This window comes from Gracilinanus agilis, chromosome 1 (assembly GCF_016433145.1).
Source record: "Gracilinanus agilis isolate LMUSP501 chromosome 1, AgileGrace, whole genome shotgun sequence".
In the NCBI taxonomy this organism is placed as follows: domain Eukaryota; kingdom Metazoa; phylum Chordata; class Mammalia; order Didelphimorphia; family Didelphidae; genus Gracilinanus; species Gracilinanus agilis.
In genome coordinates, this window is record NC_058130.1 from 376,663,107 (window position 1) to 376,678,779 (window position 15,673).

The 15,673-nt window shown below is 37.4% G+C and overlaps 1 protein-coding gene across 1 annotated transcript in view; it reads right to left on the reverse strand.

Moving 5' to 3' along the window:
- The window catches only part of C7 (complement C7), a 59,466-nt gene extending 44,118 nt beyond the window's left edge, over nt 1–15,348 (reverse strand). The window contains exons 1-5 of the mRNA XM_044657766.1: nt 15,305–15,348; nt 11,758–11,833; nt 9,857–9,998; nt 6,896–7,040; nt 5,382–5,520 (exon numbers count right to left, since the gene is read on the reverse strand). Of these exons, the coding sequence (XP_044513701.1) occupies nt 5,382–5,520; nt 6,896–7,040; nt 9,857–9,998; nt 11,758–11,833; nt 15,305–15,330 (528 nt within the window). The 5' untranslated portion in view covers nt 15,331–15,348. The remainder of the gene's footprint in view (nt 1–5,381; nt 5,521–6,895; nt 7,041–9,856; nt 9,999–11,757; nt 11,834–15,304) is intronic.
- Nucleotides 15,349–15,673: the final 325 nt, after the last annotated feature.

Here is a 15,673-nt window from a genome sequence, read left to right on the forward strand (position 1 = left end):
TGCATGTGACCCACATGTAAAAAAATCAAGGGTTGCTGATTATGATAACAAAGGCTTATTCATTCATACTGTGTATGTGTACTGAGTACTTAGCTTGTGTAAGACACAATGAGAAATATAAAAAGGAATGAGAATATCTCTGCCCTTATGAAAAGTATAGGCCAGTCAAAGGGATAGGACAAGTACACAAGCAGACACCATAGGGATAAGGACTTATTCTCTAATATTATTGAAATAGAAAACTCCTGGAGAAAATAGCTCCCTCAATCAATATAGAATGGCACCTTCTCTACAACTTATAGTCTTAGAGAATTTCTGCCCAGACAACTAAAAGGTTAAGTGACTTGCCCCGGATCAAACAATGTGTAGCTTAGACAAGACTTGAACACAGGTCTTCCTGGCTCTTAGGTCAGGGCTCTAGCCATTTTATCATGCTGCCTCTCTATACTATAACTAGGATACTAGATATAATATGAAAGTATAATAAAAGTATGTCAAATGAGTTCAGGGAACAGAGAGAACACAGAATATCAGAGAAAATTAGAGGTTGCATTTAAACTGGATTCTGAAGGACATCCTGGAAATGGGTCAATACTGAAGGAGAGAAAGGAATACAACAAGAATTCCAGGCAGAGGTACCAGCTGCCTAATCAGAAGTAGGAAAATAGGGTTTAATGGATAAGAGCAGTGATCTCAGTAAGGTCAGTGGCTATTATTTCTTGGAATCCAACCACCTTAGGTCATCTCTCTAGTTTCTTTTCACTTACTCAGAAAGAGCCATCAACTTACAAATTCTTCTACCTAGAGGTCCTCACTCTCTGAGAAATACAAGAACGAGACATATTTCCCTTGTGCCAACCCTACACCATCCTGATTTTTGACTGCCATATTTATATATTACTTTGCTACACACTTCACTGACAATCTTTTAGGTTATCAGCAGTAGTCTTCCTCTTGAGTTCAAAAAGTAAGGTTCATCAATACATGAGAGGCATGGCTAGGCAGCAATTAGTCTGCAAAGGATCTGGGGGTCATGGCAAATCAAAGTCTCAACTTGAGTCAAAATTTTGATATGGCATCCCATAAAACTAATAAAATTTTAGACTGAATTGAGAGGAGTAATGTCCAGGAATAAGGAAAGGACAGCCTACCTATACATATGACTTGATCAGACAACATCTGGAGAATTGTGTACACGTCTAGCTATCACATAATATAAGGAAGACACTGATAAGCCTTTTCCATGGGAAAGCAAGCAGGATATGGGCTTTGAGTCCATGACAAACAAAAATCATTTGAAGGAAAGGGTCTGTTTAACATGAAGAAGAGAAGATAAGGAAAATAATGTCATATTTCAAGTATTTTTAAAATTGTCATATGAAAAGTGATTAGGTTTTTTCTAACAAAATTAAATAGGAGAAAGGGAGCAAACCAATGATAGGTAGGAGTTAAAGGAGTTTATTAGGTCTAAATGTCAGGAAAATTTGCTCACAATGAAGGCTATGCAAAAGTGGAATGAGTAATATAGTACTGGTTTTAGAGGAGAGATAATGAGACTAGCCTCCTTCCCCTCAACAAAGAAGCAAGAGAGTTTAGATACTGACTGTTGCATGTGCAGTCAGATAAATGACTTAGCTAGTTAGTGTGATTTAACTGTTCCTCTGTAAAAAACTGGGGTTCCTTGGCAATTCTGGGGGCCTAGAAAATTACTAGAGTAAAAAAAAACAGAATACATTAATAAAATGTTTTTAAAAACAGAAATAAGCAAAAAGTATGAGTGATAGTATGTTATTGACAGCCTATCAAGTAATTATATTAAACTGAAGTAGGTATTTACAGTCAACAGTTTTGAAAGCTAGATTTTCTCTAAAGAAACTACAATTCACATGATCTACTTATATTGATATAATTGACTAAGGTTCTTTTAGACTTCCTATACACATACCTCCAAAAGGCAGCAGAACACAGTAGACAGAGAGCTGCTCTGAGAATCAACAAGACCTAGATTCCATTCTTCTTCTGACACCTACTAGCTGTGTGACTAGGGCCTATTCAGGTATCCTCTCGGTGTCCCAAGGCACCTCCCCAAGACTATAAATTGTAGAACAATTGCCAGTCCTCACTGGTAAAGGGAGTTTGCTCACTAGTAGAAATTTCCTATTCCAATGAAATTACAGGTCCAAAACTACTCCAAAAAATAAAACATTGTACTAGCTATAGTTATACTTTATAGTATATAGACTATATAATAACTATGTATTGTAAAGCTATATACTTTTCTATCATTCCCAGGCTAGATGTTTTTTATTATCTAGACATGCTTCCTTTTGCATATAAATAGGTAAATTGAGTTCTGGTAGTCATATTAGGAGCTCATCATTCTACTAGGTTTTTGAGAGGATGTGAAACCATAAAATAAAGTGCCTTGAATCTGGGGGTAGCCTTGTCTAGGTGACCCACTTTGTGAGTCTGTTCTCTCAAACCACTGATAAACAATTTAGCTCAATGTAAAGGAAAACGTTTTAACAATTAACACTGGCAAAAGCTATCCTTGAGGGTATTAGATGTACTTACCTGAATCTTTCCTGGCTCAGGGACATAATTAAGTTTAGATTGCAAGGAGTTTCCTCCAGCTACCCACCTCACTTTCCCCCAGTCTAGGATCCTCAAAATTTAGCCCCTTTCCCTAAGACTAGCATGAGCTGAATTTCCCCTTACTTCTGTCAAACCTCTTCAAATTCAGTAACTTGAACATCTAAACTCTAAAGTCATTTTAGATACCAATCCAAAAAACATGCCATACTGTGGCATACAATACATACAGAAGCCAGGTTGCATGCTGCTAACTGAATTATTCCTCCTCTTCAGACTGGTGCTTTCCAGCAGAGTTGGAAATTCTCCTCTTTGTTATTTTTCCTTCTCTTGCAACTTTTCTGAATTTATAAAATAGCATGGGTCATTCTCAAAGTACCCTGAAAAGGTACTGGCAAGGCACACTCCTAGGTGAAGGTAGGAAAAATCTTTGAGTCTAAATCTATCCTGTAGTCTTGCCTGTGGTCTTTCCTTCCCATAATGATATCTACTGAGAGGCCAAATTTTTCAGAGATCAAGAAACAAGATATATAGTTTCACATTATAGGAGGAAGATCTGAAAAAGTTGATTACAGAATCACTGAATATAAGAGTTGTAAGCTCTCTCTGAAGTCATCAAGTCACCAAGCATTTATTAAGTACCTACTACATCTTAAGTGCTGCAGATTGAAGGAAAGACAAAAATATAACCATTGTTCTCAAAAACTTTACTTTCAAATTAGGGAAACAACATGTAAATATGTATGTACCACATAAGGTACAAGATAAATTGGAGGTCATCTCATAAGGAAGGCACAATCATTAAGGAGATCTGAGAAAGGTTTTTTGCAAAAAGTAAAACTTTAGCTAAGATTTTAAGGAAGCCAAGGAAAAAAGGAGGTGGAGATGATAAGGGGAAGCTGTCTAGACAGGGGGAAGGAATGGTGGGGAGAGACAGTGAAAAGGACACAGAGTCAGGAGGAGTGATTTTCTGAGGAATAAAAAAGTGGTTGTATCTCTGGATAACAGTACACAAAGTGAAGAAAGGCATAAGAAAATTAGACAGGTAGGAGGGAGCCAGGTTATATTTGATATTGAAGGTAATAAGGAATCAATGCAGTTTATTTGACTTGAGTTGGGGGGGAAGAAAATAATATGATCAGACCTGTACTTGAGGAAGATTGTTTTAATGGCTGAAAAGAAGATGGAATGAAGTGGGGAGAGACTTGAGGCAAGCAGACCCACCATCAGGCTAGTGCAATAGTCCAGGCATGAAGTGATGAGGGCTTCCACCAGAGAGATGGCATTATCAGAAGAGAAGAGGGTACATAAATGAAAGATAGTGCAAAGTAGAATCTACAAGACTTGGCAACAGATTGAACTCCATGACCACTCTATTCAGATGTCTCTTAATAGCATCTATCATCTTCCACACTTAACAGGTTTATGTGGACACATTTTATCCCCCATATATTCTATCCCCATCTCTCAGAATATCTAATAGTGTGCCTTCCATTAATTAAACAACAATTATTTATTGTGTTCCTTATGTGTCAGTCATTGTGCCTGGTGCTGGAATAGGAAAGCATACAAACAAACCAAATACAATTACTGTCCTCAAAGAAATTTAATTCTAGTAGGGCTTTCAGGGGAGTACAGGAACAAGTTTTTATTAAGCACCATTTTTTCCCCAAGTGGTTTAATAAAAGGGAAAAAAATGAAGGATCCTGAAAAAACATACTGTGTACATCTGTCTCCATCACAAAGAAACACAATCATCCAAAAAGATATTTAATACAAATAAGACAGGAACTGTGCTAAAATTGCCTTACAAATATTTATCTCATTTGGTCTTCCCAACATTTTAGGAAATGCCATTATTATAATACCACATTTTACAAATGAAGAAAGTGAGGCAGAAAAGTTGTTAGAGGAAGAAAAATTACAAAGAGGAGAATTTCTAACTCTTGTGGTCTTCACAGCTTTGGGAAGTAGGTTCTATTATTATCCCACTTTCATAGTTGAAGAAACTGAGGCACACAGAGGTGAAGTGGCTTACTCAGGGATACAAAGCTGAAGACAGACTGGAACCTAGGTCTTCCTAACACCAGGCTCAGGGCTCTAGCCTATGTGCCACTAGCTGCCATGTAACATGTACCTATATAGATAACAAATAACCTATAAGTAAATACAGGATATATCCAAAGCTAGCTACCTTTCTAACAGTTTCAGCTAACTTCTGTAACTAAATCTTTAAATATGTTCTTAGCTAGCATTTATATGGCACTTTAAATTTTGCAAAACACATTACAAATATCTCAATTGATTCTCTCACAATAATTCAACGAGACACATGCTATTATCCCCATTTTGAAAATGAAGAGACTGAGGCAGTTCTGAGGTCTGGTTGAAACTCAGGTTTTCCTGATTCCAGGCTCAAAGATCTATCCACTAAATTTCTCATCTAGGCAAGGATTATAGGGTTATCTATCGAAAGCCAGAAGGGGCATTGGTGGCCCTCCGGTCCAGTCCTATCCCTATAGAGATAAGGAAACTGAGACTGGAGGAGGTTAAGAAACCTGACCAAGATCATGAAGGTAGCAAACATCATAAGCAGAATTTGAATCCAAGTCTTCTGACTCTAGAGCTCATAGCCTTCCCATTGTACCATGCCTCCTCTTAAACAACAGCCATGCCTGAACCATAATGAATGTCAACATAGAGAAATCATGCATAAGAGATCCAGGGCAGCCAGAAATGGAATATGTGTTCCTTAAAGAAGAAAGGAAAAACATAATTAAGTCAAATACCTGAAATGTGTAGGAGAGGACATTTGCACTCAGCCGGAAGTAATCTTTCTGATCTCCATTGTACACCTTTCTACACTGACCACCAAAACTTTTTGTGTTGATAACCATGTCTTTAATCTGGCCAGTTAGTATGTTAAACCTGTAATGACAGAGGACATTCTTTTAAACCAAAATGGCAATTGCTGGAAAAGCACGAGTTAAAGAAGTCTTTAAACTATGAAACTCATTACAACTAAGCATCTGTTCGATTGAGCTCAAATAAAGAGGACAGAATACTAATGTAAACCATCTCTAAAGCATTTTCCACATGTCTATGTTCTGTGTAGTCACTAACACTAATGTATGGAAAATAAAACAGATTAAGGGCATATTTGCTACACCAGCTGCAGCACAGTGGTATCTATGGCAACTGTTTATGTCTACAGCTATATATATAGCTAAAATTAGCTCAGTTAAAAGACCAACCAATAAGCCACTCTCTATTGTACCAGAACTAAGGTGGCTCTTGAGGAGGGATAGTTCCCTAAAAGCAATTCAAACTAATTGTGTTTTGGCAATTTAATTCCTAAAATGAGTCCATCCCAGGTCTTCATGTATATGATGTTTAAAAAAAAATCTCATGGTGAGAATCATTGATCACTATCATTTTTATATGAATCATTTCAAAGTTTTCATGACTTGTCCAAATTATGGGATGCTATAATTGGTCTTCAGAATTTCCATGGAATAGGAAAACTTGAAGTTAAATTAGAATACTGTCTTTGGGCAAAACACCTCACTTTTTTGGACCACAGCTTCCCCATCCGAAAACTAAGAGTTCAAAAAGATGAACTTAGGGGGCAGCTGGGTAGCTCAGTGGATTGAGAGCCAGGCCTAGAGACAGGAGGTCCTAGGTTCAAATCCCGCCTCAGACACTTCCCAGCTGTGTGACCCTGGACAAGTCACTTGACCCCCATTGCCTACCCTTACCACTCTTCCACCTATAAGTCAATACACAGAAGTTAAGGGTTTAAAATTAAAAAAAAAAAAAAGATGAACTTGAAGATGCTTCCAGTATTCTATCATTCTAATAGTGCAATTTTGTCCAATTTCATTTGAAAATTTAAATGTCCCTAGTTTAAAAAAAAGGAATATCTTGACTACTACATATACCTTGACAGCATTTTCTAACCAGTGTGACACAACACACTGATTTCTTCGCTTGCCACTCTTTTGTTGTTTCTTCTCCTCCTTTTTCTCTTCTCTGGCTTTATAGTTTATTGCCCCATTTTCATCAATGAGTGTTCATTTTCTCCTAACCTTCTTTGGATTATATTCTTTCCATTACATATATAAATTGACAAGGACAAAGGAAAGAGTTTGAGACACCTTTCCTTTAAGAAATAATCAAATTTCTATGAGCACACAGATAAGACCAAAAAAGAGGCCAGTATTTTGCTAGACTCATAGAACTAATATGAGAATGGAGACATTGATGCTAATCTACAGACATCAGGCAAGACCCAGCCTCTTACCCTGCTCCAGTATACTCCACATGAGGAGGAGGTCTATCAATGTCACACAAAGGTTTGCCTTCAGGGAGTTCACACAGATCTTCATCACTGCCATCTTCACAATCTCGGTCTCTATTACAAACCAGTGATTTGCTGAGACACTGACCTAAATTCAGGAAAGAAAGAGAACAAAAGAGAAAACAAACATTGCTTCATCTTCTGAATTATGTCAAATGTCCTTATGCATATACTTCACTGGCAATATAATGTGAATATGATTCAGGCCCTCCAGTGTCACAGTGAGGGCTGACAGTCTTTATTATCCATATTTTGCAAAAAAGAAACTAATGATATGAGAATTTTACTGACCTTAGTCTACATGATACAATAGAGGTAACATATGAGCTTAGAATTCCTGGCCCCTGATGTAGTTTTGTTTGTTTTCCTAGAGACATGGCACTATGGAAAGTTCTGGATTTGGACTTGGAGGACCTGGTTTGAATACCAATTCTCACACTTTTTGTCTATATGACTTTAGGCCAATCACCCAACCTCCCTGGGCTTCATCTTCTCCTATAAGATGAGGGGGTTGGTCTAGAAGGTTTCTTATCAACCTTTGGTCCTTTCACCTCTAAATCAGCTGCCTTCAAGGATTTGAAGAGGAAATGGGGTTAGATTTGTCCTGCTTGGTTGCAGAGGCCAAAACTAGGAGCAAATGAGTATATGTTGTCAGGAGACCATTTCAGGTTAGATATAAGTAATATATAATCATTCCTTAATATACAGAATCGTCCAAAAGTGGAATGGACTTCCTCAGAAGATAATGAGTTCCACTTTACTGAAAGTCTTCAAGCAAGGGTGGGATGATCACCTGTCAGGTATGAGGATCACAGGATCAACCTCTTTCTTGTATACATGAAGAAACTGAGGCTCAGAAAGATGGACTGGCTTGTCAATAGTCACACAGCTAAGATACAGAGATAATCATTGAAATCTCAGTATTCTTGATTCCAGGAGTAACAAGGTGATAAAGTGGATAGAGTACATTGGCCAATATGACAGTAAAGGAAAATAATTAATGCTGGAGGGAATGTGGCAGAATTGGGACACGAATGCATTGCTGATGGAATTGTGAATTGATTTGACCATTCTGGAGGGCAATTTGGAATTATGCCCAAAAGTCAACACATACCTTTTGATCCAGTAATACCACTACTAGGTCTGTATCCCAAACAGATAAAAAAATGAGAAAGAACCTGTTTGTACAAAAATAATTATAGTTGTGCTTTTTGTGGTGGCAAAAAATTGGAAACTAAAGGGATATCCCTTGATTGGGGAATGACTGAACAAAATGTCATATATGATGGTGATAGAATACTATTGTGATACAAGGAATGATGAACAGGATGATTTCAGAAAGAACTGGAAAGACTTATGTGTTCTAATGCAGTGAAATAAGCAGAACCAGGAGAACATAGGACACAGTAACGGCAATATTGTAGAACGATGAAATGTGATAGATTTTGCTACTAACAACAGTACAATGATCTAGGACAATTTTGAGGGACTTATGAAAAAGACTGCTATCCACCTCTGGAGAAAGAACTACTGGAGTAAGAATGCAGATACTAACATACGATTTATCACTTTACTATTTGAGTGTATGACTTGGGATTTTGATTTTATGAGATTATTCACCTACAAAAATAAGTAATATGGAAATGTGTTTTGCTTCATGATATGTGTATAACCCAACTGAATTGCTTGTCAACTCCAGGAGTGGGGAAGGAAGAGGGGAGGGAGACAACATGAATCATATAGCTTTGGAAAACTTATGTGGAAATTTGTTATTGAAAAAAAATTAAATTTAAAAAAAATTAAAATAAAGTGGATAGAGTGCCAGGCCTAGAGTAAAGAAGACCTGTGTTCAAATCTGGCCTCAGACATTTACTAGCTATATAACCCTAGGCAAATCACTTAACCCTTTTGCCTCAGTTTCTTCATCTATAAAATAAGCTGGAGAAGGAAATGGCAAACCACTCTAGTATCTTTGCAAAGAAAACCCCAAATGGGATCATAAAGAGTGTGACATGATTGAAATGAGTGAACAATTTCTGATTTCAGGCCTATAATTTTAACTACTATACCATACTATTTCTCATTTGTGTTATAGAATAGGGGGTCTCAATCTGAGGTCTTTGGGACTCCTCAGGAGTTTGTGGATAGATTTCAGGGATGAGGGGGGGAAATATATATATATATATAATATGAAAATAAATTATACATATATATATACACACACACATATTTTCACTAACCTCTAACCAGAATTTATATATGTATGTATATAAATTGTATATAGGCAACAGACATTATTCTGAGAATGTCCATAGGCTTCATCAGACTGCAAGAGAGCTCCATGTCATGAAAAAGGTTAAGAATGTCTCTTGTAGAGGGAACTTTTTTCCAGTTATTTATTGAACTTGGTGGCCTCTGAGTAGCATTCCACATCTGATCACTTGTGTTTTGGTGATAAAATGATTCCTAAGGTCCCAACCAACTCTAAATCTATGATGCTATGAGCCAGTGCTAGGAGATTGAGAGTGTCCTAAAATGTTACTGCCACTAGTAAGCATGTCATTGATGAAATTGTTCTGATTCAGTGGTGAAACCTAAAGGTACCATCTCAAAAGGTCTCAGCCAGCACCAAGCTTTCTCTCTGTTTGCTTCACTAACCTCAGAATCAACCTCCATCCTGAGGGTGCACATAGAACATTCCTCCATATCTCTACCCTGTGTCCCCACTTCTTACAAGGCATATCACTTGGGATTTCAGAACCCTCAGAAAAGATACTATAACATTAAGCCAATCAAAATTCTGTTAGTGTTTGGTCTTCAAAAGGAAATGGTAGTATTACATTACAATGTTAAGGATCCCTTAAATTTACTCTCCACATTCAAAGACCATGACAAACATATTACCTGAGGAACACCTAAAAAGCCCTCCACAGCCATCTTCTGCTGGGCATCCCCTTGTAGGCACACAGGCTTGTGTTTGAAAAGCATCCCCAACACATGGCTGGCCACCATATTGCCCATAAACTGCTATGTGTCTCCTTCGAATCTGAAAGTAAACGAATAGGATGCTTTTAAAATATTTCCCAAAATTCCTTTTTGCTGAAGATTGAAACATGAACAAAATTATGCAATTGGAGATACAACTGGCCCAATCAGCCAACAGGCATTTATTAAGTTTTAATTTTTATGGGGTATTGTGCTGGACCCTGGTGATAAAAGAAGAAAAAAGGCAAAATAAAACCCTACCTTCCAGGAGTTTCGATTCTAATAGGGAAAGCAATATGTAAATAACTAAATACACATGTAAACTTCATCCTAGAATCAATACTGTGTATTGACTAGGAAGGGTCTGGGGCCATATATGAACCCAGGACCTCTCAATCCACTGGGCCACGTAGCTGCCCCCAAGCCATTGAATTTTAAAGTTAGGAGGGACCTCAGGGTTCATCTAATCCAACTCTCTCCTGTCTGTGCTTGTCTTCAATTATACACTTCCAGAAGTCAGACATTAAAATTGTTTCTCTTGCTCTTTTTACACCTCACTCTCATAGATGTTAACAAAATAAATGATGATCATGATAGTGATTATAGGAATAATGTTAATGATATTGTCTTTAAAAACAAAAAAAATGGAGGCAGAACAGTGGTTCAATGGATTGAATGCCAGGCCTAGAGACAGGAGGTCCTGGGTTTAAATCTGACCTCAGATACTTCCTAACTCTGTGACCCTGATCAAGCCACTTAACCCCCATTGCCTAGCCCTTACCACTCTTCTGCCTTAGAACCAATACATTGGTTCTAAGGTGGAAGGTAAGAGTTTTAAATATTTTTTTCTAAAATAAAGCATTCCCCAATCTCAAGGTGGACTCCAGTCTTGACATCCTGGCAATTCTGGCATTCTAAAGTTAGGCTTCTCACTGTGGAAATTTACATGATGATATAACACATTTCTCAATATTATTTCTAACTACTGACCCAGGAGCTGGTTATAAAGTCTTGAATTAATTCCCAGAGCTCCCCTCTCTCATCTACATGTATATTAAATTCCTTTTCCAGTTCAATGGGAGCAAAAAAACAGGGAAGATAGTTGGTACAATCAATTCTAAATTACTTAGGCATAGATTATCCAGTTTGTGTAATACCCATGCTCTTTGCCTTACTGATGGCCTTTTGGCTATTTAACTGTTGACTAGAAAATAGTGTCTTGCCATCATAAACAATTGAAAAATAGAAAAAATATGTGAAGTTCAAATTGGTCACCCAGTAATTTAAATTTTTCATGTTCTCCCTATTCCTTAATATTATTAGTAATTGAAAAGGGGCTTTTATGATTCTCCCCTTCTAAGCTTCATCCTAAGAAGTTTTTACAACAGATGTGTAAAATAAATACACTCTAATTTTTCTGGATTCGTAATCACCATATTCAGTTGGCTTTTCTCTGCCTTAAAGATTAATATCTGCTTTTGGCCCTTCCCAGGAAAGCAAAAACACACAAAGGATTAAAAAGTTGATGCTACCTGACCTAATTTTGACAAGTGATGTTCTATATATACATCATAAAAACTAAAGCAAAGCACTAAGAAAGTCCTACCTGGGGTGGGGGGTAGCTGGGTGGCAGCTGGGTGGCTCAGTGGATTGAGAGCCAGGCCTAGAGACAGGAGGTCCTGGGTTCAAATCTGGCCTCAGACACTTCCCAGCTGTGTGACCCTGGGCAAGTCACTTGGCCCCCATTGCCTAGCCCTTACCACTCTTCTGCCTTGGAGCCAATACACAGAAGTTAAGGGTTTAAAAAAAAAAAGTCCTACCTGGGTCTTTGTACAGCCATCACATTCTGACCAGGAATCATAGGGATGCCAAACACAATTAATAGCTTGGAGAGAACTGTCTCACATGCAATCATCGATTCCAAAATGAGTGGAAAGGAAAGAAGGAAAGAAAAGAATTGTCAAAAACCTGAACATTCTTAATTAACATAGAACCAAGGTATAGAATCTCAAAACTAACAAGAAATATTGGGGTCTTCTTGTCCAACTCCTTTCCACAGATGAAAAAATTAAGGTTACAAGATGAATGAACAACTTCACCAAGGTTGCACAATTAATTAGTGGCAGAGCTAGGATTGGACTCCAAATATCCTGATTCCTAGTTCAGACATGCCCTAGTTCGGGGCACATGAAACTTTCGGAAAAAACAATGAATAGCTTGAAATTTAATAATTCACTAAACTAACTAGATAAGTCTGGGGAATTGGGGAAGGGAGGAATGGTTGTGATGAAGAAAAGGAAGAAAAGGAACTCTATTTGAAATGTTCCACCTGTTCATGAAAAATACTAAATACTAAAGAAAATACCTATGACTATTCTTTTAGTTCATAGTTACTTGTGAACAGGTTTGAAAAATGCAGTGGCCAGATTGTCATATTTATTAATCATTTTATCTTTATTAAAATATTTCCCCTTATGTATGAATAGCAAACACTTATGAGTTTGAGATGCCTGCAGATCATCTAGCTATGAGATGAGCAAATGAAAATTAGTGATTCAGGACTGGAGCTCAGGAGAGGCATGAATACTAGATATAAGATAGAAAGATACAGAGACAGATAGACAGATAGATCTGTTAATGATGTACATAGAAATGTCTGTTCAACCCATTGAAGCTAATGAAATCACCAAGTAAGATAGTACAGAGGAAGAAGAGAAGAAAGTTCAAGAGAGAATCTTGGTGGACATGCCAGATTTGTGGGAATGACCTAGAGATTCAGCAAGAGACTAGGGAGCAGTCAGATATAGTGTCAAGAAAACCTAGAAAGAAGAGAGTATCCAGGAGAAGGTGGCCAACATTGTCAAATGCTCAAAGAAGGATGAGGATTAAGAAAAAGATCATTTGAGTTGGCAAAATCATTTAATGGGAGATCTTCTTTGAAGTTTGTTTTCTTTTTTTCTGCTCATGTTGTATAAATTGTAAGTTTCCTGAGCACAAATATGACTTCTATCTTTAGATCACCAGTTCCTAGCACAATGCCTTGAACATAGTAGGCATATACTATGTGAATTAAATTCAGTTGAATTGAACCTGATCCCCTTGGTACATGAGATACATCCATCTATAACTTGATTACTATAGTCAGTCAGAATTGTAAGTTGGGGTAGAGGGGAACGAGCAAATGATTATGATTGCCCTTGGTTTAAAACTCTGGCTTTTTCTCCTCCCTCAAACAAGTAGTATCTCCAGCTAAAGTGAGGATGAGAGAAAAGACAGAGAGATGATACTGCATAAATGGTGTCCTCCCCATCCCTGCATAATCAGTCATATCCTCTAGGGTTGGGGGTGGAGCTCTAGACACTCAAACAATTCCTATCTAAAGATTTTCTGTATTGTTTCCCTTCATTCTTTGCTATTTTATGTCTACACTAGATCTTCCTTTTAAGCTATATAAAATTATTGGGGAAAAGTCCTTCACATGATTAATTCCAGGATTAAGAACCTTCACTTGTAGCAGTGAAGCTAATTAGTATATGCAAGGTGACTATTTGTATGATCTAGAGAACATTCTGTTTTCTCATCCATATGTAACCTCGAATTTGTCCAAAGTCAAAAGAGGCAGAGAAAATTAGAGGAGGCAAGTTCCCAGCTTTTGCTTTGATCTTGGCATGACAAGGAAGTTGGTGAAAAGAAAAGGGAAGAACTCATTGCATATGGAAATGCTGAAGAAGAGTGAGTCACTGGGGACCATTAATAAAAGATCTTCCCACTAGTCTGTTACCCAGATCAAGAGATTTGGGGAGGAACTTGGAAATTTCTGCAGCTAAAGTTTCAGTAAATCAGTTCCTCCCCACCCCTACCTCTCTTCCTATTCACCCCACCTCTCTATGTCTTTCTGCCCCTTGTATGTGCGCCCAAAACCAGGGCTAGGTTTAAAATGAGAAGGATGGACTGAATGATGGCTTAAACCTGTGGTGTTAAACTCAAAAAGAAAAATTGGCCACTAAACTGTACATAAGAAATTCTTGTGGGCTAGATATTAACTTAGAAAGCCACATATTAACATTATCATGTTCTACTGTATTGTTATTAATTTTGTTTAATATTTCCCAATTACATTTTAATCTGGTTCCCCTACATGCTCTCAAGAGTGCTGCCCACTGCATACTGCATACCAGTGCTTGACAGCTTTGACTTAAGACCCTTGAAGCTCTAGGATTTGAATAGTTATGGTAACTTGGCCAAAGTAACACAGTTGGTAGCAAGGAAATAAGATAGTTCAGGAGCTTGATGTGTAACAAGAGAAAGTCAACCCAAGACTTAAAAGCTGCCATAGAGAAGTCATAAAGTTATCCAAAATTAAGTATGGGTATCTAAATAATTGTTTCAACTCCATCTTTTGAACAATAGCTTTTCAAGTCCTACAATTGGCAATACATTCAGGAGAGATCATCAGATGTGTTATTGCTACTTTAAAGAGGTTAAAAGAAAATGCATACCTTAGAACTTTCACTAAGGAAATAATGAAACCAGGACCCACGATTTCCTGGACAATGCAAATCAATTAAGCAGGGATGGACCCTAGCAAGATCTATACCAAGCATGTGGAATCCTTGGTAAATTTGTGTAACCAGTATTGTTTTTCTAGTGGAGATACAGATATATATGTATGCATATATACATGTGGAAGGGAGAGGGAGAAGAAGAGAGGGAGAAAGAGAAGGAGGAAAAGGGGGAGAGAGAGAGAGAGAGAGAGAGAGAGAGAGAGAGAGAGAGAGAGAGAGAGAATGAGTTTTGTTTTGGTGGTACTGCTTTTTAATAGCACTGCATCTCTGCAATATCTCTAATAAAGCCCTTATTAACAAAAGGCCTAGGTACTTTAATAGGTTTCTTATTTTACCTCAAAACAAAGGGGACTTGCTGTTATTGGGTTCTTGTTCCCCAATGGGAAACAGCAGAAGGTCTAGTCATGCACGATTAGGTAGAGAGATAAAATAGGAATAATTTACAAGTAGATTATATTTTACCTAAGTCTCAGACATTTAAATCTACTTTCTGGCAAAACTCAATTGTTACCCATATAAAAGATTTCTCAGTGGATAGAATTTAAAGATCAAATTCTTCACTAAACCATAACATTGAGCCAAGTTAAGAAAGACTGATGTTTATTCAGGCTCCAGTTTCCTCTCCTACTGCTTTGTTTTTTGTTTTATTTTGCTACCATTAACTTCTCTAGAAATGAAGAAGACATTCAGGGAAGAAGTTTAAACACAGGATAAAAATATAAAATTTAAGCCATCCAAAGTACATTTAAAGGAATTTTCTTTCAATAGTCTTTTTTTTGTACTCTGCTTTTCAAATTCTCACCTGGAAAACACTTGAAAACTTTCCATAAATACCACCAAAATGAAAATTAACACCTGGAAAAGAAAAACAGAAAAAGAGTCTCATGTTAGCTCATATTTCATTAATTTGCTGTAACCAGCTGAACTTCCCCCAAAACTAAAATTCTCCATTCCAAAACTATCATGACAGAGATCTTTGGGAAATATGCCAGCAGAGCCCAAGCTCCCTCAGTGCTAAGAGCTTTTTGACTCAAAAACATCTGCTATGTCAGTCCTCTGCCCCAGACTCATGAGTTCCTCCTGAGGGCTCCATTTTGGTGACAAACTAAGGCAGCCATGTTTCATCCCCTTCCTAGCTGTGCTTCTGCTTCTCAGGACTTTCTCACCATAT